At 36.7% G+C, this 25,263-nt stretch overlaps 1 protein-coding gene across 2 annotated transcripts; it reads right to left on the bottom strand.

The window, feature by feature from the left end:
* Window positions 1–1,064: 1,064 nt before the first annotated feature.
* cd109 (CD109 molecule) lies at window positions 1,065–24,179 on the bottom strand. 2 transcript variants are annotated; one of them, XM_067418747.1, is made up of 33 exons: window positions 24,068–24,179; window positions 22,927–23,093; window positions 21,069–21,097; window positions 20,725–20,949; window positions 19,226–19,351; window positions 18,758–18,797; window positions 18,591–18,672; window positions 18,421–18,514; window positions 18,190–18,325; window positions 17,951–18,060; window positions 15,543–15,797; window positions 15,327–15,425; window positions 15,185–15,247; window positions 14,196–14,372; window positions 13,356–13,508; window positions 12,767–12,856; window positions 12,618–12,687; window positions 11,317–11,416; window positions 10,796–10,910; window positions 10,603–10,716; window positions 9,474–9,692; window positions 9,160–9,301; window positions 8,871–9,047; window positions 8,709–8,790; window positions 8,060–8,288; window positions 7,281–7,452; window positions 6,846–7,036; window positions 4,684–4,830; window positions 3,782–3,847; window positions 3,008–3,144; window positions 2,694–2,850; window positions 1,580–1,682; window positions 1,065–1,476 (listed from the first exon to the last, which is right to left on the bottom strand). In XM_067418747.1, exons 1-33 carry the CDS (start codon window positions 24,136–24,138, stop codon window positions 1,280–1,282), a joined length of 4,335 nt encoding a protein of 1,444 aa, XP_067274848.1. In that variant the 5' UTR covers window positions 24,139–24,179; the 3' UTR covers window positions 1,065–1,279. The 2 variants fall into 2 exon arrangements, with proteins under 2 accessions (XP_067274848.1, XP_067274850.1); XM_067418749.1 differs by having other exon boundaries at window positions 11,317–11,413.
* Between the last annotated feature and the right edge of the window lie 1,084 nt (window positions 24,180–25,263).

Raw genomic sequence — 25,263 nt, 5'->3', positions numbered from 1 at the left:
GGCTAGCTTAGCATGCTAAAAAAAAAAAAAAAAAAAAAAAAAAAAGAAATCAGCAGCATTCGTCGTATCACAGTATATTCTTGCATGATGGCTTTACACTTCAACATCTAAAAAATAAAAAAAAATGTAGGCTGTGTTCATGATTAAATTGCTGCAATTATGAGACAACCATATTTTGCACAGAGCTACTATCTATGGCACCAATTATAATGCAAAAAAAGGAAATAAAATAAAGTACACCACACCAGGTAAACTCATCTAGCTCATCATGTGATTGATTTAGGTATTAATGCTGCCTTCACGTGCTATCGGAAATGTCCTGCTGGAAGTGTTGGAAGTGCTTTGTTGTCGGAATGAACAGGAATCAAGGAGGACACTGTTCATTCTTGCCTATTTATCGGGAAAATCTTTTTAAAACCAAAATTATATGTAGTCAGATACACTGACAGCCATAAACATTCACGATGCCAGATTTTGTAATTGAAATCAGTCAAAGGCAGGCAATTTTCATTGTGTAGGCCAACAAAACATACAATAGCCTACGCTTCAAATGATTTCTCATGTATGTAAATATGCACTACATTAATGACAAGACTAGATGATTTAGCATATACCGGTGGTTTATATTAAATCATATACCGGACACAGCAGTAGCTCTCCACGCCACCACATTTAAAGTTCATGCCACGCCCATCTCCGGAATTTAGGTACCAAAATAATTTCTGAACTTCCCAGATATTTTTTTTGTTGTATTATTTTTAGGAGATGCTGCTGCGTTTGTCTGGTTGAAGTCAAAAAAGATTTCCACCTTACGAGTAAAATAAGTTTTATCTTACAAGACCAAACAAGAGACAAACACGTTTACTACTGGGAGATTCCTGTAATTTACAACATCATGCACATTTTACTCAGTTGATTATTATAATGGTAACAAAGAGTTTAAGAATCACAATTCACATTTTAAAGTTAATTTATCAGCTTTGAACCTAACCCTGAATTACTATTTTAATTATTCTCAGAATTGACCCCCTCCCTCCCCAAAAAGCATCCCTTATGTACTCATATCAGTTTAATCACTTAATTTCATGAAGTTGACAGTAATGAAATGTCATTTAAAGAAACAAAGTTCTGTCTAAACTGTTCGTAAAATCATTCATTATTGCACTAAATTAAATCCTCAACATTCACATTTACAGAACATTTTTTAAACAATTTACACAAACTTTGCTTGTATTAGAGTGTTATTGATTCCAATGGTAGCATTTAGGGAACACAGTGATTAGTTGTAGATGGAGAGGAGGATGATGAGTGCTGCGGTCCAGCTTAGAGCCAGAAGTGGATGTTTGTTGACGGAGGACGTCCCATCAGTCACACCGATGTCTTGAGCCCCGCACTGGGAACAATCCGACCCACACAGCGAACACACGGACATGTGCTGTCTCATCTCAGATGTGTAGGACCGCACTGTCCTCCGTTCTGCAGAGGATGAGTGAATGAAACAAGGAACTTGAAACACATACTGGAACATATGAAGGAGAATGGATTCGATTGTTTGGAGCAATTATTTAAAGAGTCTTACGGGGCTCATAGTAGTCATAGATCATCGCCACAGCATCTTGGACATTGGCTACCTTAAAGTCCATTATGGTAGATAATTCAATGCACTTTTCGAATATGGTCACCTGTGAGAGAAAGATGATAAAATTGGAGATACAGCCACGGACCATCTGATCCACAAATAACCAAATAAACCATCATGAGAACAAAATCAAACAGTTGATAGAGGGGGAAATACTATGGAAGTCAATGGGGACCATCAACTGTTAGGTTACTGACATTCTTCAAAATATATTTTGTGTTCAGCAGAAGAAAGGAACTCACACAGGTTTGGAACAAAAGAAGAGGAATGAAGGTTAGTCACAGCAAGTGACTAATACTTATATACTTGTGTGTGAATGAGAGGGAACTAAGTGGAACAGTGAGGTTACAGGGAGAAGAGGTAAAGAAGGTGCAGGATTTTAGTACTTAGGGTCAACAGTCCAGAGCAATGGGGAGTGTGGAAAAGAGGTGACGAAGCGTGTGCAGGCAGGTTGGAATGGGTGGAGAAATGTGTCAGGTCTGTTGTGTAATAATAGTACCAGCAAGAATGAAAGGAAAGGTGTACAGGACCGTAGTGAGACCAGCGATGTTGTATGGTTTGAGGAAAAGACAGGAGGAAGAGCTAGAGGTAGCAGAGCTGAAGATGTTGAGGTTCTCTTTGGGAGTGACGAGGATGGATAGGATCAGGAATGAGGACATCAGAGGGACAGCACATCTCAGATGTTTTAGAGACAAAGTTAGAGAGGCCAGGATGAGATGGTTTGGACATGTTCAGAGGAGGGAAAGTGAATATATATCGGTAAAAGGATGCTGAGGTTAGAGCTGCCAGGCAGGAGGTCAAGAGAACGACAAAAGAGGAGGTTTATGGATGTAGTGAAGGAGGACATGAAAGTGGACAGTCTGAGAGAAGAGGATACAGAGGATAGGGCTAGATGGAGGCAGATGATTCACTGTGGCGACCCCTGAAGGGAACAGCCGAAAGAAGAAGAAGAAGAAGATGTTTGGAACAACTTCAGGGTGAGTAAATTATGACAGAATTTTCATTTTGGGGTGAACTATCCCTTTAAGTAAATAAGTTGCTAAGAGGAACTCACCGTGTCTAAGTAAAGTATAACTCGTCCAGGAGGCGTCTCTACTCTTCTGACCATATCATCTATCTGGACACCATCTTGAGCTAAACTGAAGCCTGTGAGTAAACCCACGTCCAGTATGGCCATACCCGTCTGACTCGGGCCCAGGCCTTCCCTCAGCCTTAAAGAAATGGCAAAAAAAATTATGCTTTCAGATTTCTACTTAAAAGTGATTCCATATTTTATATACATATATATATAAAAATTTGGTGCTGATGAAATAATTTTAGCAAAAATTCAGCCATGAGTGTGTTTGTGTGTTCAGTCCAGCCGCTCACCTGAAACATATGTGAAGGTCTACACGAAACTCCTCACTGTCCATTACGTCTATATACAAATAAAAGGCCTCATCTATGTGTATATCACGCCGTCTGAGAGACGATCTCGGGGTCATCACGTTGTAGAACACAGAAAGCTGAAACAGTAGAAGAAAATGAGTGAAAAAAGTCTTTGGGAGACATTTTTCTTTTTTACCGTTTCATAAAGTATCAGCACATCTCTCCTCAACAGCTCAGATGATCTGAGGAAGCATTCACATCTGAAGCACAAATGATGAATGAACCCCAGGTCATCTTCTGGAGACTGTTTTACTGTTTCACTGCTTCTCAAAGCAGCTCAAGATGTTTCGACAGTGTCAGTGTCAGCGTCTGGGCCCGATTATGTGCTCCATGGCGAGCAATCAAAGGTTTAATTACACACTGGACTGAGACAGAGGGGATCCGACTGCTGATAACAACAGGATATTTTTGCCGTTGCGTCTCTTTTTATCTTTATGGGGGGTTCAGTTATTACCAGCTTGCATTACCTTGCTGTTTGACAGGTGATAGCTTGATCCTGTGAAATTGTCAAGACTTGTCTCACTTCAATTGTTTTAGTTTTTGCTGTTTAGCTATAATATAAGTTTTTTTTAAACCAGACCAAATTCTCTCAACCAGGGGTTTAATGTGCTGACAGAAGTTTCCATATTTAAGGCCTGTTTCACACACTGCATCTGTTGTGCATGACGTCTGTTTTCATCATAATGTACTGGCAGATGTTGAGTTTAGACATACCTGAAGCAGAGCGATGCCTTTACCCTCTGCCACGACTTCGATGTCAATCCCCTCATTTGGATCAATCTGTAGAGGCAAACCAAACATTAGCATGCTTCGCTAAGCAGATCTTCCTCACCAAAGCAGCATTTATTTGATCAAAAATACAGTAAAATCATATTAAATCATAAGACAAAAGTCATATTGTGAAAAATGTAGTGCAGCAATTAACACGCTAACGTATTTGGTTTCATTTTTGGCAGCGCCTAAGTGAAAATAACTTTCTTTCTTCTTAGTGTTAAATGCTATTCACACTAAGTGAAAATAGTGATATCATTTACACCATGTAAAAGTAGCAGTTCTTTGCAAAACGTGTAAATAGTCATTAGATGCTATTTATACTTTATTTTGACAGATACATACCAGAGTGGAATTGATTGTATTTATTAAAATTATTAGATGAATGCCATCTTAATGGGACAATAAAAGCCCTCTCTACACCTATCCCTAACCCTGCCCAAAAAATCATTTTATTATTAAACATTTCGTTAGACACTTTATTTACTTTTAGAACATTTTCTTAATTTTTAATTTTTTTAAGTAATGCATTTTCCGTCCTTCAGAAATAATTCTAATATGATTTGCTGCTCACTGTGCTCAGGAAACATTTATTATTATTAACAATGCTCTTGTCAAACCATGATAATTTTCTTTTCATGAATATTTGATGAATAGAAAGTTCAAAAGAGCAGTATTTATTTAAAATAGAAATCTTTATAACATTATTAATGTCTTTAGTCTTACTTATGATTAATTGAATGCATCCTTGCTGAATAAAAGTACTGATTTCTCTGAAAAAAAACACATCTTTTGATTGGTAGTTTGTGTTAGCACAGATCTAGATCTGTGTATTATATACATACCTGCAGGTCTTGGCTCTGCTGCAGCAGGTAATTTGATCCGTCAATGTTGAACATGTCGGCACCGTTCACTGAGATGGTGAGATTCACAAACTCGCCGCTGTTGATGGTGGCGTAAACTGACAGCGCTTGCAAGGCCATTACCGTATCCTGACAATAAAGAAAAACAGAGCAATATGATAATAAAGATTTAGAACTGATCAAAACATTTAAAAGGGCATTCAACGGCAGGGAAAATGGGATAAGCATGTATTAAAACTGTACTTTGATTCTGTTTTGATTTCATGTTTTAAAGGCAGATGTGATCATCACTCAGGTGCATCTGTCACAGAAACCTCATATTCAGTCACCTGCCACCTGGTAAATAACACCGCACATGTGCAGAGCAGAGCACAAAAACAGCCACACATCCTTTCATCTCTACATTCTCAAACAAACACCGCCAGGGCTCTCTTGGCAAGCGCAGTCAGATGTTCTCCTGTTGGATTCAAGTTGTAGTGTCAAAGTGAGGTGCTTAAACACGAGCGCTTTATCAAAGCTCGCGTCCCAGAAACTGCTGGTCCTCATTGAGGTTAGTGTCCCTGACAGAACACAGGCCGCTCGCAGCCAGACGTCCGGGTTAATATCATAAATAAGTACGTATTTTATCTCACTTTGATAGCCTGATTCCTGAATCAATGGGATAGATCAAAGATGTGTATAATCATAAACACTGGAACACTGATTAATACCGCAATAGGTGTTAAATCATCTTTACTTTCATAAAGGTATATTTACAGGTTCATTTGTTTTCAACTTGTCCCTCTTTAAAAAAAAGAAGAAGCAAAAAACATTCAAATAGAGCAGCAAAACCAGGTGGAAACAGAATAAGGCCCTGTTTACACCTAGTATTAAGATGGGTTTCAGTCGATCAGAGATCACTACTGGACGACACTAAATACAGGTATAAACAGGGTCTAAGTCGTTTTGTGAATGTCCACTTTCAACCACTTCCAGAGGTAGTGGAAAACACACGTTTATAGTGTGAACGCTCATGTGGTCGAATACTAACGAATGGCCACTGAAAGAGCGCCTACTCTCCTCCTACTAACCTAATGTGTTAACATTATGTGAAGTGGACTAGCTAGATGGGAATTAAAGTTTGTCAGCTGTAGACTCAAGTTTGGTTTGTAGACAAAAAATGTACCAAGCTAAATGTTCTCTTAACATTCCTGATTTCTAACACAAACTCACAGCATTCGCCGTGGTTTTGAAGCTAGCAGAAACTAAAGCTGACTCACCAGCTTCACGATTTAATTCGATTATGATTATCATGTCAACGATTTGATTGCATTCGATATATCGCGATGTGTTGCATCCTCGATTTTCAATATTTCTGCCCATGGATACATTTTTGTCAATGAAAACAAGCAGTCAAATATATAAACCATTTAGATCTTAACAAACACTCGCATGCAGCCTGCACACACTTGCAATCACACACACTCCCAAGCATACACTCATGCATGCACACACATGCTCACACTCTGTAAATGTTAATAGTGGGTGCAATTAATTTTATTACTCGCGTTTGTGTTTCACTTCCTTTCCTCCATTTTACGCTAGTGCGAGAAGCACGTATCTGACGAATGATGTATGAGAAGTGTCAGTACGCCAATTACGGTCAACTATCGATGCCGAATCGCCCAGGTCAATACAGAGCACGGCCAACCGATTCATTTCAACACCCCAACTCTCCGTATGTTTTTCTGTCCGGTGTGTTCAAATGTAAATGGAGCAAGATTATTTTGTCGATGAACAAACACCTATTTACCTTCCCACAGACCCTCCGAAGAAATTGGGACAGAAGTGGTGGAAAGTGGACAAAAGAGACATCAAAATGCATCTCAACAGCAGGTGCAAACAGGACCAGTTAATATGATTTCAGTATGGAAAAAAATGCTTACTAATCTCTTCTTAAAGTTCAAATAATAGTTTTTAGAGGAAAACTAACGCAAGTGCTTTAAATCCTCCCAAGATTGCCCCTATTCACTTCCATTGTAATATAGTCTTACATTTATTCCAGCAGCCTGAATGCCTAAAAGTGTGGTCTACATTCGGTCCTTCTGTCCCATATAAACACTTTCTTTAGTGTTTTGTGAGTTGAACGTGTGTTTGACATGTACCTGAGTGGATCCGTATCCCCCGAGATGGTTTCTTTGCTGACTGAGCCACTTTATCAGACTAAATCCTTCATCCATCAGTTTCAGTCTGTACATGGAGAGCAGTACATATGACGATATCTCAATTTCAGCTGAACGTGGCTGCCAGGATTTTTGCAAGATTTCGACTGGAGATCTCCAAGTTGGCACTCCATCTGAAAGACCCAGAATGCAGCATCACCATCCAACTATTATAAACACATTAGCGTTTAACACATTTTACTGTGCCAGGTACGGCGCTCGTCCATAACTGTACAGCTGGTCGCCACACTGTGAGGAATTAAAGGAAACTTATGGGTTATTTTCAGCTTCATGTATGTTTCACATCTGTGGCATGCTGTCGATTACAAAAAAAGCTAAAAGTTTCACCCCCAGAGAGTATATGAAGAATATATTTACCAACAACTATTGCTCTGTTCAGCAGCTGGGTGAGGGCAGATGGAGCTCTGGCGCTGTTGGCCAGTGACAGCGCATAGGTGACTAAAGACAGGCTGTAGTTACTGGAGATTCCCTGAGCCAGTCGAGACGTCAGGAAACTCAAGGCAGAAGACACATTGCCCTCATATGTCCTCTACCGGGAGACACGAAACAAACAGTCAGTCAATCAATCAGTCCTCTATCTATCTATCTATCTATCTATCTATCTATCTATCTATCTATCTATCTATCTATCTATCTATCTATCTATCTATCTATCTATCTATCTATCTATCTATCTATCTATCTATCTATCTATCTATCTATCTATCTATCTATCTATCTATCTATCTATCTATCTATCTATCTATCTATCTATCTATCTATCTATCTATCTATCTATCTATCTATCTATCTATCTATCTATCTATCTATCTATCTATCTATCTATCTATCTATCTATCTATCTATCTATCTATCTATCTATCTATCTATCTATCTATCTATCTATCTATCTATCTATCTATCTATCTATCTATCTATCTATCTATCTATCTATCTATCTATCTATCTATCTATCTATCTATCTATCTATCTATCTATCTATCTATCTATCTATCTATCTATCTATCTATCTATCTATCTATCTATCTATCTATCTATCTATCTATCTATCTATCTATCTATCTATCTATCTATCTATCTATCTATCTATCTATCTATCTATCTATCTATCTATCTATCTATCGGTTCTATCTCACCTTGTATTCGATGTCCTCCAGAAGCGCAATGAGGACGTATGCTGTAAGAGACACAGGTCCGTCCAGACCTCCCTGGAGCTCTGTGTGGATGACCCGACCCGGCTCTCTGAACGACCCGTCCGGGTCCTGCTGGACAGACAGCCAATATGCTGTCCTCTGCATCACCGTGGGGTCAATGGAAATGAAGTCCCGAGCTTGGAGGAAACACCTGAGCACGAACGCTGACAGCCTGAAAATCACAAAGAACACACCCAGTCAATCATACACTCAATTTGTGTTAAATTTGTCATACATCGGTTCTAAATTAAGATGTTTGATATTAAAGGGTTAGTTCAACCAAAAATGAAAATTCGGTCATTAATTCCTCACCCTCATGTTGTTCGACACCCGTAAGATCTTCATTCATCTTCGGAACACGAATAAAGATCTTTTTGTTGAAATCTGATAGCTCAGAAAGGCCTTCATTGACACCAATGTAATTTCCTGCCATATCTTCATTCGTGTTCTGAAGGAGGTCTTACGGGTGAATTTTCATTGTTGGGTAAACTAACCCTTTAAGAAGTGGTTCTGCATAATTTATACTCCCAAATCAGAATTGAGTATGTTTGTGGGGTAGAGTTTAAGCTGTGATTTATTTATTTATGTATACCATGTGCTGCCAGAATAATCACTGTCTCCAAAAGCACTGAAGGAGCCATCCAGCCTTTGGTAGGAAAGCTCACGCTCATACGCTGCAATCAAACAGAACTCAAGTGTTAACTCAAGGACTTCTGCTGTGTTTCTCAGGACTAGAAGACTTCACAACACTCACCTTCCCTCATGTAGCTCATAGCCTTGCTTCTGGTCTGTTCCTCGGCTTGCTTGGTATTTCTCAGATACTCGAGAACATAAATATTTGGAGCAAAATGGATCATGTTCTGCTCACCACAACCGTAAGGCATCTCAATGAGAGAGTCCAGATTTCCAATGGACGGGCCCAGAATGTCACCTTCAACACAGACACATATAGAAGAGGGTTAGATGAGATGTTTGCACTCAAAATAAGCCTCATGGCAGCCAGAAATTGTCTTACAATAGAAGCAGAGAGTGAGGACACATACCCACAGCAGATAAAGTGGCCCTCTGACTGTCAGGAACCACATTCGCAGGAAAACTAAATGCCATCGTCCTAGACACCGTGTTCTGGTTCAGGGGAAACTCCAGAAACAATGTTTTAGTTGACGACTGCTCCTGTCCCTCTGGCTAGAGAGAAATCGTTCAACACAAAGTTTAGAAGGATTCTCCTCTTTCCCAGCTGCTGCATATCAAGGTAATATAGAATAATAAATAAATAAAATTTCTATTGTGAAACATTTACAAATGAAAAAAAATATTTATTGTACTGTAGGAACTGAATCATGCTAGCATGAATCACCTTGACAAGAACAGTCTTGTGGACCCAGTCTGAAGAGTAGATGGATGTGGCTTTGACAGAGATGGGAATCTCTCCCACCGCTATGGTTCTGATGGGGAACAGGAGCGTCGTAATGTTCTGACTCAACACAAAGACTTTCCTCACGTTGTTCATAGAAATGTCTCTATTGTCTGGTGACACAAATACAAACGCCGAACTCTCTGCAACAACAACCAACACCTGTGACGGGCAAAGACATGAACAGAGCTATATTCAGCAGACTATAATTCACTTACAACAGAACAAACCTACAGTAGCCTGTGTTAAAGTCAACATGAAACAGCATTTGCAAGCTATTTTACTTTCATTTAGCTGTGCGCTATAGTTTAAGAGAGTTTAAGCAGAGCTCTGCAATACATGTCAGTGGTTGTTCAAATTATTTGAGCAACAATAATAATGCTTTTTAAATACTTCAGATAAATAAAAAAAATTAACACATACACACACACACACACACACACACGCATCTGGTTTACTATCTTTGTGGGGACTCTTCATAGATGTAATGGATTTTAAACCTACCCATCACAGGACACATTCTGCATTTTTACTTTATCAAAAAAACTCATCCTGTATGATTTAAAAGCCTTTTGAAAAGTGGGGACCGCTGGCAGGTCCCCAAAATGAAGGTGATCTCAGGTTTTACTATCCTTATGGGGACATTTGGTCCCCACAATGTTATACAAACAAGGAAACACACACACACACAAAAACCATTTTGCTAATAGTACCATTAAGTTGTGAAAACGTTATTTCTGAATGTTCCCGGAACGTTAAAAAAAAGTCCAGGTTTATAAAAATGTTTTCTTGGTTATACAAATGTTATAATTTTAGAATTGTACAAAAATTATGGAACTGTTACTTTTGAATGTTCACTGAAAAGAACAAGTAATAACATTTAAAACATGTTAGATGAATGTTCGACTAAAATTCTGTTAATGGTGTATAAATTACATTTTTGTGCTAAGGTTTTGAGAACATTATTAAAGACCAAATAACTGTGAACAAACATTTTTGTTCATAAATTTGAGAAAATATTGCCTGAGTTCTGAGAACATTCCCTATTATGTTTTACGAACACAACTCTCACCTCCAAATCTTCATTCATATAGTTAAATAAATTGACTTCCAGAAGTAGCAGTTCTCCACGAATCAAGAACTCCGGAAGATTGAGTGACAGGAAGAAATCTTTGATCACGGTCAGCTGGGAAACAAACTACTTTTTAATAATCAGTTATATGTATTAATATTCAGTGGTAGGTAAACTGTACACGATGCATCACCTCTGCAGGAGCGCTGATGCCCAAACCTAGATTCTCTGACATCACGATGGCAAAGGCCACCCAAGAGGTCAAGCTGTCCGGCACGGTCAACGGGAAGGAAGCCGAGGCAGAATTACTAAAACATAGGAATTAAAAACAGACATAAATGAGCCAGTTGCTTTGAATGAATGTGGGTATAGAGACGTTTATAGTAACTACTGTATATAGTACATTTGGGGAATTTGATGAGAAACATTTGAATTCATATTGTGATTTCTAACGTTTTTTTAACGTTCGATTGTTTCTCGAACTGAAACTATACAGGATGACTGGGATAATATGCACTCTTTGTTTAGTGGAAAAAATGTGGTCTTCATTTGCTTTCCATTTCATCTCAATGCTGTCTAGAAGAGAGTTGTGGTTTTGATTGCATACTGTAATCAATCAAAGTTGTTGTGCTAGTTCATAGCTCAGAAAGTATTTTAGGTTAAGTATTATCGTAGTAAAAATCAGCTCAAGGACAGGCATATTCCTCCTCATACCTCATATTAGCATCCAGCCAGATCCAGGTTTCAGGAAAGTCTTTTCGCTCTCTAGGCTCTTGAAAACCCCCAACGTCCATCTGATTCAGTCCCTCCCCTGCTGTGGAACCCATAAACATTACTGAGAAAATGATTAAGAACAATAATTTTGACATCTTCTCAAGACACTACCGGCAAAACCGTAGTTTTTTCAGGAAATGGTCAATTTTGAGGCTAGTGGAAAGAAAACATCCAAAATACACATTTAAGTGGTGTGCCTCAAGGCTCGGTTCTTGGTCCACTGCCGTTGCCTTCAAGACCTTATAGCATCGATGGCAGAAAAAGGAAGTTCTTCCCAGCATCTCCATTCATATTGATGGAGTCCTGATTAGGCCTTCACTAATGCCTTGCTCACACTACAGGAGTTTTAAAATCCTATCAGATTGTAAAATCTTGTTGCAGTACACACTTCAGGAGAATCTTTGCAGATTTTCTTAACTCAAATCTTAAACATGCTCACACTACAAGATATGAAAAACGAGGAGCATCACACACTACAAAATATTATTAAGATTATCGTGCCAGAGAAAGTGCGTCACGTGATCTACGTAGCAGATCGTAAGCGTGAAAACAAAATGGATCAGCCTTGTTTCCTATTGGCTATTGTGACAGTACTGACGTTATTACAATCTTGCTCATCCCGATAAATATCAATCAAACATGTTTCATATGATCGGGGCGAGCCTGATTTGCATGAGAGCAGATCGGGAGGTGCAAGATTTGATCTGTGAACGCCTCACAAGTCTCGGGAGGGGAGAATCGGGCATAAATCGGCCTAAAACTCCTGAAGTGTGAGCCGGGCATAACTGTTCAGAATCTGGGAGTAATGTTTCATTATAATTGATGTTTTGAACCACCTTGTTAAATCTTGTTTTCTGCACCTTCGCAATATCGTTTGCATACGTCCTTAACCAGAAAGATCCTGAAACTCTTACCCAAGCTGTCATAAACTCTAGACTAGACTATTGTACCCCCTTGTTTAGTGGCTTACCAGCTCAATTCCTTCATCGCAGCAAATGGTACAGTACTTTACTGCCCATGCCCTTACATTTGTGCAACAAATGAGTTGGAAAATAAGATATTTATGGCATATTTTGGCCTTGGAAAAACTTGAGTAATGTTGGAGTATATATTGAGATAAATTGCCTTTAGAAAACTTGTTGACGTGATGTTACTGTGTTTTGGGTGGTTGCCAGGATGTTACTATGTGGTTACTAGGGTGATCTGATGGGTTGTTTGGAAGGTTCACCCTTAAGACTTACGAAATGTAGGAAAATATTGATTCCACTCATTATTCAGCCTGGCATCTGTCAGAACCGTGACACCGCACATCTGCAGAATGAAAGAATATCAATAAACCCTGTGCGAAAAAGTGATCAAACATCAAATGACATTCATGCGCCTGATCTACCGTGAATATGGAATATGGATCTCCCATTTTCATGCTGTTGTAACCTGTATGGGTCATCACTCCATTATACGACAAAAATTCTTCAAGCACCTGCAAAACACACACACACCTCAGATCATGTTGCTGACCTCAGATCAGTTTTTGTGATGACTCATATGAATAGGACAAGTTGCTCTGGGGTCAGTGTTTGGTTATTACAAACCTGCTATTGTTGTAAATCCCATCCAGAACAACAAACTGAACTACACAATGGTGTCTGCATTATCAAACCTGTTCACCTAGTTCTGATTAGCACAGTTGCTCTCAGTTTCTTCCCTTTGTCAACAAGTGAAGTCCGGGGCGTAGTGTTGGCGTTTGGTTACATAGGATGACTACTAGCTTTACTTATCATGTGATCTTTTTGTGGGAAAAAACAATCGTGTGAAATCCCAAAGATGATTTCCCACACTTTAAACCTCAATACACTGAACGAGATAAGACATCAGGTGAGAAGGTTGGAAAACAATGGATGTCTATATTGCCCAGTGTTGATGTCGCAGATTTTTCCTACGAGTGTAAATGATCTATAATCTCTAGTAGACCATATTACCTTCTTCTCTGTAATGCCATTGTCTTTGTTGGAGTCCATTGTTGCTTTGTCCACCACCATAATTCCCACCAGAGATCCAGGCTCAGATACAGAAACGGAGAGAGATAAAGATTCTGCTGGCTCGGCACGATCCTGACTCCAGCTCAGAGATACCTGATATTGAGATCAAGTAAAAAATGCATTATTATAATTACATTGCAATCCATTTTACTTCTGTAGAATAGAATAGAATAGAATAGAATAGAATAGAATAGAATAGAATAGAATAGAATAGAATAGAATAGAATAGAATAGAATAGAATAGAATAGAACAGAATAGAATAGAATAGAATAGAATAGTAAAATATGCAAAATAGTATATTTGCATGTCCACATTCTGCATTTAATGAGTTACATATAATTAAATAAATGAATGAAATATAATTCAAGTAAAATCAATTCTACTGAAATGTCAGATTTTCAGATTTTTTCTGCAATACAATGTTTCTGTTTAACCCCATCATGGCATTTCCCTTCTGTCATCAAATTTGATGTACTGACTTATCACTTATTCATCAAGCTCTGAAGTTTTTGTGTAAAAAAAAAAGTGTCCTAAAATTTACATATTTCAGGATATTCAACAAGAAAATCCATCAGGAATCGAGTATGAAACACTTTAAGAAGAAATAGATTGTTATTTTATTTTCTTACTGTAACTTTTATTACATAATATAGGCAGGAAATATAACCTACAGCAGTAGCCTAAAGCAATGTCTATTTAATTATTTGAAGAATCAAATCATTTATGAATTATAAAGTAATTTGTTACGCTGGGGTGTTTCTGTTGTCCTGAACTCTTACTGTGTTTCTCAGGACTTGTGTGAAAGTAACGTGTAGAGCATCATTGACGATCTCTCCATCTGGAAGTGTGTAGTACACTATCACACAAGCCACTGGAGTCCAAGAGTGATCTGTGTTCAGACTGAAGGACGAGGACACTAACGTCCCAGCATCCACCACCCGACCGCGGGACATCACCTGCAAAACACAGGCTCGCTCTCAGAAATGACTTACTACTGATATCATTAACAGAATATCCTTGTGAAAAAGGTTTGCACTTAATCTTATTAAATGCGCACCTGTAGTAGTGTACTTCAAATCTTAAAAGTGTACTGTACTTGCAGATAGTATAATATTAATGAAATAAAAGGCCACTTAAGTGTACTTTCTGAGTACCATGTGCTTTTAAAAAGTGCACTTTAAGAATTTTTCTTTTACATTTGGGAGTCATGTTTTAATAATCTTGTGTTGTGCTTTAAATACAGTAAGTACACTAATGTGGCTGTGTTGACTATTATACTAAAACACATGAAAGTACTTGATTATAGTGTTATTCATATAATATATTTTAAATGTACTGAAGTACAACTTCATAGTTGGAAATATGTGATGATTACTAATATATTTAATTAATTTGACATAAAAGTCAAAATTATGACATACTAAATCAAAATTGTGAAAAAATTATGACAAATCATTATTTTAAAATGTTATCTCATATGACTTAGTGTGTCACAATTAAGACTTTTTGTCACAATTTTGACTAATTATCTCATAATTATGACTTTTTGTTATAATTTCCCATTTTTATGTCATCATGACATACAAAGTCAAAATTATGACTATCTGAAATTGACTTTTTTTTAATGATTAAAATGATCCAATGCAATTTTATGCCAATTATGACAAAAATAAAAATTTAAACTTTTCATGTCAAATCTTTTTCTCATATGGTGGAAATAGACTTCCATGTAAAATGAATCTATTATCCCTTGATGGAAAGTACTTACAAGGTAGTGGAATTTGGTCAGGTTAAAATTGCTCTGCAAAGTCAAGTACAGCGGCTGTCCGACCTGCAAAAGTCCGCCTGTCAGTGAAAACTCAGTGAAAACTGAAATAACAGCAGGATATACACACAAACAGCTTGAGTACCTGAGGCTCGCTGACTCTGTGAAGCTGTATGTAGGATCTACTCGGTGAAGAATAAGTGCTGTAGAGCTGAAGATGATGAACTGTGCCTTCAAACCGGGCCTGAAACAAACATCAGGAGGAAGGCTTAGTGCTCAGCTGCATCCCAATTTATATACTTCTACTATTCATAACTCGCTCTTATAGCGGCCATGGAAAATGTGGATGAAGTGTTCGCACCTCTATATCAAGTGTGCCAACGCTGTCAGAGAGCTCAACCTGAAAAGACATCAGCCCATCAGCAGTAACAGGAAGCTCGATATTTTGGATGGAAGAGTTGTTTAGTATCAATGTGAGGTTCGAGTCGGGCAGGGATTTCTCCTCGTTCCACATCCACGTCCAGGGGCTGAACTTGTGCTGGGTCACCACCAGCTGCACACTTCTGCTCTTTTCTTCAGCAGTCAGGGGCTGCTTGTTATACGTGGTTAACTTCACCTTGTAAAACAGAATAAAAAAATTAAATAAAAAAAAGTTTGAAAGAGTGAATCTCATGAAAAAATGCATACAACCTGTTGGTCATGTCTGGGTCATATTTCACTAAATGACCAACTATCTAGCTAACTAACTAAATAAATAATGCACAAAGATAATCATACCATTTATTTATTTTTGCAAAATGACATTAATGTCATGACTATTAAATTAAATTAAATTAAAACATTCATTCGTTTAAAGAAAATTAAGCATATTCTTTGACCATTAAGGTTTTTGCATTGTGACATTATTTTCATGACAACTAAATATCTTGTATCTAAGTGTGTTATATTATATGATATATTATTTAAATACTGCCATTAATGTGAAATTAATGATGTTTTATTTAAATACTGTCATTAATGTGAAAAAATAATTATATATTAAGCGCTGTTATTAATGGGAAGATTATATTTTATTTAAATGTTGTCATTAATGTAAAAATATATATATTTGATTTAAATACTGTAATTAATGTAAAACATAGTGGTATTTTACATAAATACCTTCCGTCATGTAAAAAAAAAAAGATATACTGTATAAATAATGTGAAAATATATATTAAAGGGTCCTATAATGCCTCTTTTTACATGATGTGAAGTCTTTAAAGTCCCCAGAATGTGTATGGGAAGTTTTAGCTCAAAATACCTCACAGAATTTTTTTGTAGCATGTTAAAGTTGTATTTTTTTTTTTTTTTGAGGGTGAGAAAAAGCCATCGTTTTTGTGTGTCCCTTTAAATGCAAATGAGCTGCTGCACCCGCCCCACTTTCTAGAAGAGGGCGGAGCTTTATAAGTGTTAGCAGCTCTAGCAGACACACACTGAAAATGTCAGACACTGTTCAGGCTTTTATGTTCAAACTGGAGTCGGACAATGATGGAGAGACTTAAGAAGAGACGCCCTGTAGAATGAGACAGGACGTTTCTGAATGGATAGTTGATGAGTTTATGAGTTAACTATCTTCAAGTCATTGATTAGCATATTCTGTCATGAGGGAACTGTTGTAAGACGCACAGAGCCAGAGAACATCTGCTGCATGAAGACAGAACAGGTATAGTTTAGTTTAATTACGGTTATAACTTATGTTGTCATCTTGCTTTATGACATGCTATTGCATTTGTGTTTGTGCTGTATTACAATAAATGTGAAAAAACTGAATGTGCTCGACTGCAACAACTATTCCTCTTCTCAACATGGCCTTTGTTGTGTGTTCCCGGGGGGCGGGTTTATGTAAATTATAGGGTTAGTGATGTCACTAACTCATGAAGAAGCTTGTTGTAGTCTCTACCAGCCGTTTGTTGTAGTTCTCAAAAAAAAAATTTCTGTAAAATTAAATATCTCCCTTTGCTTTTAACTTTGAGCATCGTAACTTTGCAGATGTTGTTTATGCTCAAACAGCAACATGACACACTAACTGAAGTTAAAAAAGCTACATTTAATTAAATCTATATTATTTATAAATCACTGTACTGCCTTTTATTTATGCAAATTTTAATAAAAATATCATTAAAGTAACTTTGTGTAATAAAATAAAGTAAAACATATCTAAACAGTAATGAAACAGTCTTAGACAATTAAGGTTAGTATTCATTCAAATAATGTTACAATACAATAAACATTAATATTCCTAAAAATAGGCTTAATTTTTATGTAAAACATAATTTCTTATTTGTAATTTTGATTTTTAGGGTGAAGCCTGAAACTGATTAAACTAGTCTTAAAAGTTATCTATTTTTTTTCTTCAAGACTGGTACTAACTTTTAGACTGGGGTAAACCCAGCCTGATCTGCCAGCAATCTTGTGGCGTATCCACTTGCCGCTATTGGCGGGTTTAACACAATGACAGACAGAGAAGCAATGCGTCGTTGGTCTGATTGGTTGAAGGAATATCCAACTGTGTACATTTGAACTATGCCCGTTGATCATGCTTCTTGTGCAGTAGAAAATTCAATGTGCAGTCTTAAAAGATTGAGCTTTGTCTGATGATAGCCAGTTGATAAAGTCAATTAGATTAAAAAAAGTAAGACTGATTACCACAAGGTTAAGTGCTAGTTGGTCAAGCTAGGTTTAACGTTAATCAAAATGTAATCCTTATGTTTTTCCTTCTGTATTTACCTTAGCAATGAAGGTCATGGAGGGTTTAATGATTTGTGGAAGTTCCAGAAAGTCAATATTATAAGTATTATTCGCAATATAAACTGTCGTGCTGCTGTTGTATGTTAAACCTGCAGGCAGAGAAATGACAAACATCTCATGAAATCTGAAAGCACATATCCATTTATTACTTTGCATGCAGGTCGGTTAAAGTTATTTATGTTTGATAGCTGGGTACATATAAACAGGACGGGACACACCTGTAACACTCTCTGTGACGTTCACAGTAATGTGGATATATTCACTTGACCAGTATCCTTCATAATATGACTGCATGTAATCAACAGAGAGTCTATCCGATAACACATCAAATGTGATGTCAGCGGAGCCGTCGATCTGCACCAGAAACAGTAAGTCAGATTAACAGTTTAAAGAGACTTTGCCTTTAATATTCAACCATTTGAATTCAAACCTTTTGTAACGTTACTCACCGTTTCCTTGTGTTCGTGAAGTCTATGGAGGCCATTGAATACGTGAATATATGTCACAGACATCAACCCACTGACGGGCTTCCCATAAAAATATCTGAGAACAAAAGAAAAAGTATCATTTTTGTGTTTCCTATGAATAATACAATTAATTGTTCAGGACAAACGCTCACTTTGCTGTGATTGTCCCTGTCAGTGTTTCTTCATAATGCAGGATGGAGGGAACGTTCACTTTCACCTCGAATCTAGGAAGCACTGTAAACATACGCCTATATTAAAGATGAATGTCTCGAAACATTAATCATTTTGTAAACAATGAGTATCACGGGTGAAATCTCACCATAGTAGTCCACAATAAACTCTCTCTCATGTACAACATCCTGCGTGTCCAAAACAACATTGTTAGAATTGTGTAATGAGTATTACAGCTGAAATTAGGCCTGTTCACGCCAAGGACGAAAGATATAGCCCAGTTCTAAAAACTGTCCTCAATATATATATCGTTGGAATCACTTTCAGAAAAATTGTATCCAGGTGATGAAAGATAAAATAATTGACAGCCAATTAGAATTCATCCTGAGTTAAGATCTTGAGCATTTAAAATGGCAGGCAAGCATGATATCATCCATGGTTTGGATAGCAAATAACATATTATCTTTCATTTTTCTTGGTGTGAACAGGCCTTAATATGGTAGTTATGGTTTTTGGTGTGAATGGGTCTTCAAGGGTTAGTTCACCCAAAAATGAAAATTATTCACTAATTTATTGACCCTCGTGTCAGCCCTGGTGTAGTTTTCACACAACTCACATGGTCTTTGGCTACAATTTTCCATGAACCAAGCGGTGGGTTCTGAGAGAGTTTCAGCTCTTTTGAAACAACACCTAGAACACCGTCCACAGACAGCCACTGTCGAATCATATTCCCCTTGGGATCCTGCTCACAATAAAAACGCACAAAACAATAGAATTAAGGTTTCTTCCATCCCTAAATACTCCAGATCCGTCATGTAGTAATGGGTTTATTCAAACACTGCTTTGTGATGCTTCGACACCTTTGAAAATCATTTGTTTCAAACCAGGGATGTCATGTGATTTCAGTAAATGAGTGGACATTACATCAACGGTTTTGAAATGTTTCGATTTTTCAATGGATCTCTGTGAACCCATGAACCAATGTCTACGTGGTTTTTACCTAATCTTATATCGATTTTATCATTTTGTAGACGTTTAATGGTAAAAAATGTAAGCCTCCAAACTCATCCTTTCCAATACCCTATACTCTAAAAAATGCTGGGTTGTTTTAACCCAATGTTGGGTCAAATATGGACTAACCCAGCGATTGAGTTGTTTTAACCCTGCAGTTGGGTTAAATATTTGCTTAAGACAACCCAATTGCTGGGTTAGTCTATATTTGACCCAACATTGGGTTGTTTTTTTACCCAAAATTGTTTAGAGTGTATGATGTTCTCGCTATCCCCACTCATCTCCTTCAAACCATTTCATCTTCAGTTGTACCTGCACTCACATCATCAGCACCGAATCAAGCATCTGATCAGGTTAGAATAACCCCCACAGCTTAAGAAACCCACTTTAAATCAGCACATTTAGAAAACTACAGAAAAGTATCCTGTCTTTCATTCATTGCTAAACACTTCACCAACATCTTAATGGATCTGTCTGCTGCTTTTGACACCGTTAACCACCAGATCCTCCTGAAAAACCTCAAGATGAAGGGAAACTCAGGGTCCGCAATCCAGTGGTTCAAGTCTTATGTCTCAAGAAGGTCCTTCAGGGTACTGTGGTGGGGTGAGGTGTCTAAGTCGCAACATACCTACATGTTCTGTTAGACTAACTGAGACTAGTCACTTACATATTGTTGCCTTATTGTTGGTTTGACTGCTTCTACTGTTCTCCTCGTTTGTAAGTCTTTGGATAAAAGCATCCGATAAATGATTAAATGTAAATAGAGTAGTTTCTTATTGGTCTAATTAGCAAGCACACTATAAAACAAACAAAACAAGCACTATCCAATTGAATAAAAATATCATATAATAATGATAACATAACGATATTAGAATTTTTGTTAATTGCATTTGATAGATTACACAGTATTTTTGCTGCACTTACACTGTTCTGACCAGCATGTGGCATCATTTTGTGAAACAATTGGTGCAATGTTTTCAAAGTTTCTAAAAGCTTTGTTTCTTTCTTCCATCACTGCTGTCATGAAGACACTGCTGATGTATCCGTTCATATTCTGCTAGAATATTACTAAAATAACCATCACCAATCTCTTGAGACACCCACCCTGATATAAATGTTGATCTGGCCTTTGTGCGGCTTTCCTTCGAGTGTAACTGATACAACCCGAAATTTCACCGTCTGCCCTGGTTGGTATTTGTTCTTGTCAGTCTGGATAAAGATGGACGTGCACTTAGGGCTGAAGAGCATCGCGGTGGAGTTTGAAAACACTTGGACAGCTCCAACAAACCCCTTAACGTACAGATGATAATGCAATTCATCATAAAAGACCTGAGGAGGGAAAAGAATATACAGTAAACTCTTTATGTAGGATGCAACTTTCTGGTTTTTAATCAATCATTTATTTTATTTAGAGATTTAATTATTGAAACTACAGTCCTGATACTCACAGGCGGAAGAGACAGTAGTCTGGTAGAGCCTTTAAATCAAAGCAGAGCAGACATGAATACTTGTTTGAACAGGGTGGAGTCGTATATTATATAATATTATATTAACATTGTGTAGGACCATCTAAAAAGGGGACTTTTCGAGTTTGACAATGCCATTATCACAGTCAATTTAGGTTAGGTTACTTTATTTTTACCCGCAGGTAAATTTGTTTTCAGGTAAAATGATTTGATACTGGTATCCATTTCAAAAACATATATAAAAAAAAGAAACATGATATATGACAACAAAATAACTATAACATGATACATGTGCTCAAGACTCTACCACTCATGACGCAAGATATAATTATATAAACCTATACATACAGCCTATATATACACCGATCAGGCATAACATTATGACCAGGTGAAATGAACACTGATTATACATTCATCAAGGCACCTGTTAGTGGATGGGATTTATTAGGCAGCAAGTGAACATTTTGTCCTCAAAGTTGACGTGTTAGAAGCAGGAAAAATGGGCAAGCGTAAGGATTTGAGCGAGTTTGAAGGGCCAAACTGGGGTCATTGGTGACCAAGACTCATTGAAGTGAAGGCTGGCCCGTGTGGTCCGATTAAACAGACGAGCTACTGGAGGTCAAATTGCATTAAGAAGTTAATGCTGGTTCTGATAGAAAGCTGTCAGAATACACAGTGCATCTCAGTTTGTTGCGTATGGGGCGGCATAGCCGCTGACCAGTCAGGGTGTCCATGCTGACCCCTGACCCCGCCGAAAGCACCAACAGTGGCAAGTGAGCATCAGAACTGGACCACAGAGCAATGGAAGAAGGTGGCCTGGTTTAATGAATCACATTTTCTTTTAGATCACGTGTATGGTCGGGTGCGTGTGTCGCTTACCCGGGGAACACATGGCCCCAGGATGCACTATTGGAAGAAGGCAAGCCAGCAGAGGCAGTGTCCAAGAATGTTTAAATCCAGAGAAATAAACCATTTTAATCAGAACACGGACCAAGATATCATATCTGCATTACCCTTGATTTCTGTCTTATTGAAATCATGGAAACACCAAAGACGCTTTAATATATTAAGTGTTTTATTAGACAGATTGTTTGACAACTGTTTGAGCTTTTCCGGTCTGACAAAATACCATTGACCCTTACTCTCTGTGTCCTGGTTAAAAAGTCAAGAATCCAACCCACTAGATTGATACTAACTCAAACTGTCCTAAGAGCCTCCTGTTTTAAATTTGGGGTTGGATTGTATTAAAAGCAGTAGGAAAAGTCTATAAATAAAAGTCTGGGATGTGTTCCATTTCCATCCAAATGTCTAAAAAGAAAATTAAGCAATAGCTCGGGCCTGACCTGGGACTGTGCATTTAAAGTTAACAGTTCAGAAATGAATCAGAGGAAGACAGTGGAGTATTTTTACTCAATTTAAGTGCATTTTTCTGTTTTTTTCTTTAGAAAGCTTTTACTTCACAACATTCCAAAGCATATGCCATACTCCACTAGGCCTATGTTCCATATTGAATATCCTGTAATAATTTATAGTATTGTATACTATTACTAAAAGTAATTCAAAGTGTTACTTGAGTACAAGTAAGAAAGTATAGTTTTTATGTAATGAAGTATTAAAAGAAAAAAAACCTTTTATTTATGAAATGTAGTGCAGTAAAAAGTATGACATTGCTTTGTAATGTAGCGAAGTTTTCCAAAGAAAAACACTAATAAAGTATATATTTGAAAAATGTACTTGAGCACTCATATACTCATATTGTTTAAATATACTTAAAAATGCTTCACTAGTGCCTGCCTCTGAAATGAATAGGCTATATGGTGTTTTTGTGGAGGTTTTTTACCTGCTGGGACGGTGCTCTGTGTCTGGGCCACACTGGTGTTTCCGTTGCTGAGCTCAGCTGTGACTTTGATGGGATAATTTGACAGAACCGTGACTGATATTGTAGTGGGAACACCACAGTGCAGAACTTCAGAGACGGATATGAGATATGAGGGATTCTGTGCCAGGCTGAAACGAAAACATTTCTTGTTTTCATGGGATTATGATAGAGATACATAATGTGTGTGTGTGTGTGTGTGTGTGTGTGTGTGTGTGTGTGTGTGTGTGTGTGTGTGTGTGTGTGTGTGTGTGTGTGTGTGTGTGTGTGTGTGTGTGTGTGTGTGTGTGTGTGTGTGTGTGTGTGTGTGTGTGTGTGTGTGTGTGTGTGTGTGTGTGTGTGTGTGTGTGTGTGTGTGTGTGTGTGTGTGTGTGATTATATTCTATATTCCCAAAAATAGCATACATTTTTTTTTAGAACTTATAACATTAGAAACATTAAACTCTAAAATATAATTTTCTTTCTTGCACTATAGGCTACTGTTCAAAAGTTTGAGATCTGTAAGATTTTATTCAATAAAGATGCATTCAATTAATCAAAAGGGATTGTAAAGACATGTATAATGTTACAATATTTATGTTTTGAATAAATCCTGTTCTTTTGAACTTTCTGTTCATCAAAGAATCCTGACAAAATGGTTTCCACAATAATTTGAAGCAGTTTTCAACATTGATAATAATCAGAAATGGTTTCATTTCAAAATCTTTTCCAATTGAACACAGTTATTTAAAATTGTAATAATAATTCACAATATTACTATTTTTACTGTGTTATTTTTTTATCGGATAAATGCAGTTTAAGTGAGAATAAAAGACAAATATCTTACCGACCCCAAACTTGTGAATGGTAGGCTATGTGTGTATTAAAATAATGAAGTATGAAAAAATCTCGAAACTTGTCAAGAGACAAAAGATATTTAGAATATTGAGCATAATAAACATATTTATTTTGCTATCAGGATTTTCAGCTGTTATTCAGAAAGTTATTCAAAGCTACAGAGAAGTTCTCGTCTGTGATCATTTTAAGTAATAAAGTGTTTAAATTTGAATCACTTTTTAAATAACTAGTACAAACATGTTACTCATAAAAAGTAAAAGTAACAAACCTGGGTGTGATTAGAGTCTCACTGTGGAATAGTAAACATGCCAGGACAGCGAAGACTTGAAGCGGCTCCATTTGCAGGTGTGACACTCCAGTGAACACACTTACTGAACTACGATTAACTGATGCCTTTAAAGAGCGATCCAACACATGATCCTTCATCACTCCACCTACACACCTGAGGGAATAACAGCCCATTCACTGGACAATGAGGGACCCATATACAAAGACTTGCAGAACGTGTTTGAGAACACTGTAAAAATGATGTGATTTTAACTGTAAAAGAAAAATGATTTGGTTAACAGTAAGTTACTCTATACGGAGAAAACCATATTCAAAATATGGTTAAGTTACGGATTAATAGATCTAACCTTACATTTAGTGTCATTTTACATTAAAACTTTGGAAGTAAAAAGAACACAATCAACTCATAAGAACGAAAACCAATAAACAAACATTCTCACAATTATGTGTGAAAGCTTGATGTTTTTGTTTTTTAATGATGATTTTTAATGATGATGTTTCCTATTTTTTTCTTATATACATTAGGCGTGTTATGTTATCTGTTTTTAAATGAATGTTTATTGCATTATTTGAGTGTTTTGTATCTGTGTGCATGAATCTGCACCTTCTGTATATTATTAATTGATTAATGAACTTTGATTCATCATGTGGTTTTCTCTTATTCCACCAGTGTTATTATGGTGGATGTCCGCAAAAATGACAAAATAAAAAATTTGTAGAAGCGCATATATACTTCTAAATTACTAGTTTAAATTAAGTTTAATCATTGAAATGTACAGGCGTTTCTGTAATTATTTTTAAATATATATATTTCTACTGTATTTTTTTACAGAATTATTATTTTTTATTATTATTATTTACAGTGAAGAACTAACGGAGCAAAGATAAGTCATTCAATGATCTTTAACAAATCTTAGATGTTGCATATTAAATATGGAGTTTAAATTTATGATAAATAACATAAAAAAATGAAAAATTAAATGAAAAAACATAAAATAATAATAAAAATCTAGTAAAAGAAAATAATAAAATAAATTAAATTAAATAACATTAAAATGCATTAAAATAAGAAATAGAAAAAAATCCTAAAAAATAGAAAATAATATGAAAAATAAAACAAATAAAAAAATATCAAATAAAATAAAATAACATTAAAATAATAATAATAAAATATAT

The sequence above is a fragment of the Pseudorasbora parva genome, chromosome 15 (genome assembly GCF_024679245.1).
Source record: "Pseudorasbora parva isolate DD20220531a chromosome 15, ASM2467924v1, whole genome shotgun sequence".
NCBI lineage: Eukaryota > Metazoa > Chordata > Actinopteri > Cypriniformes > Gobionidae > Pseudorasbora > Pseudorasbora parva.
The sequence above is the reverse complement of the archived record's forward strand: the minus strand, read 5'-3'. Positions and strand labels throughout refer to the sequence as shown.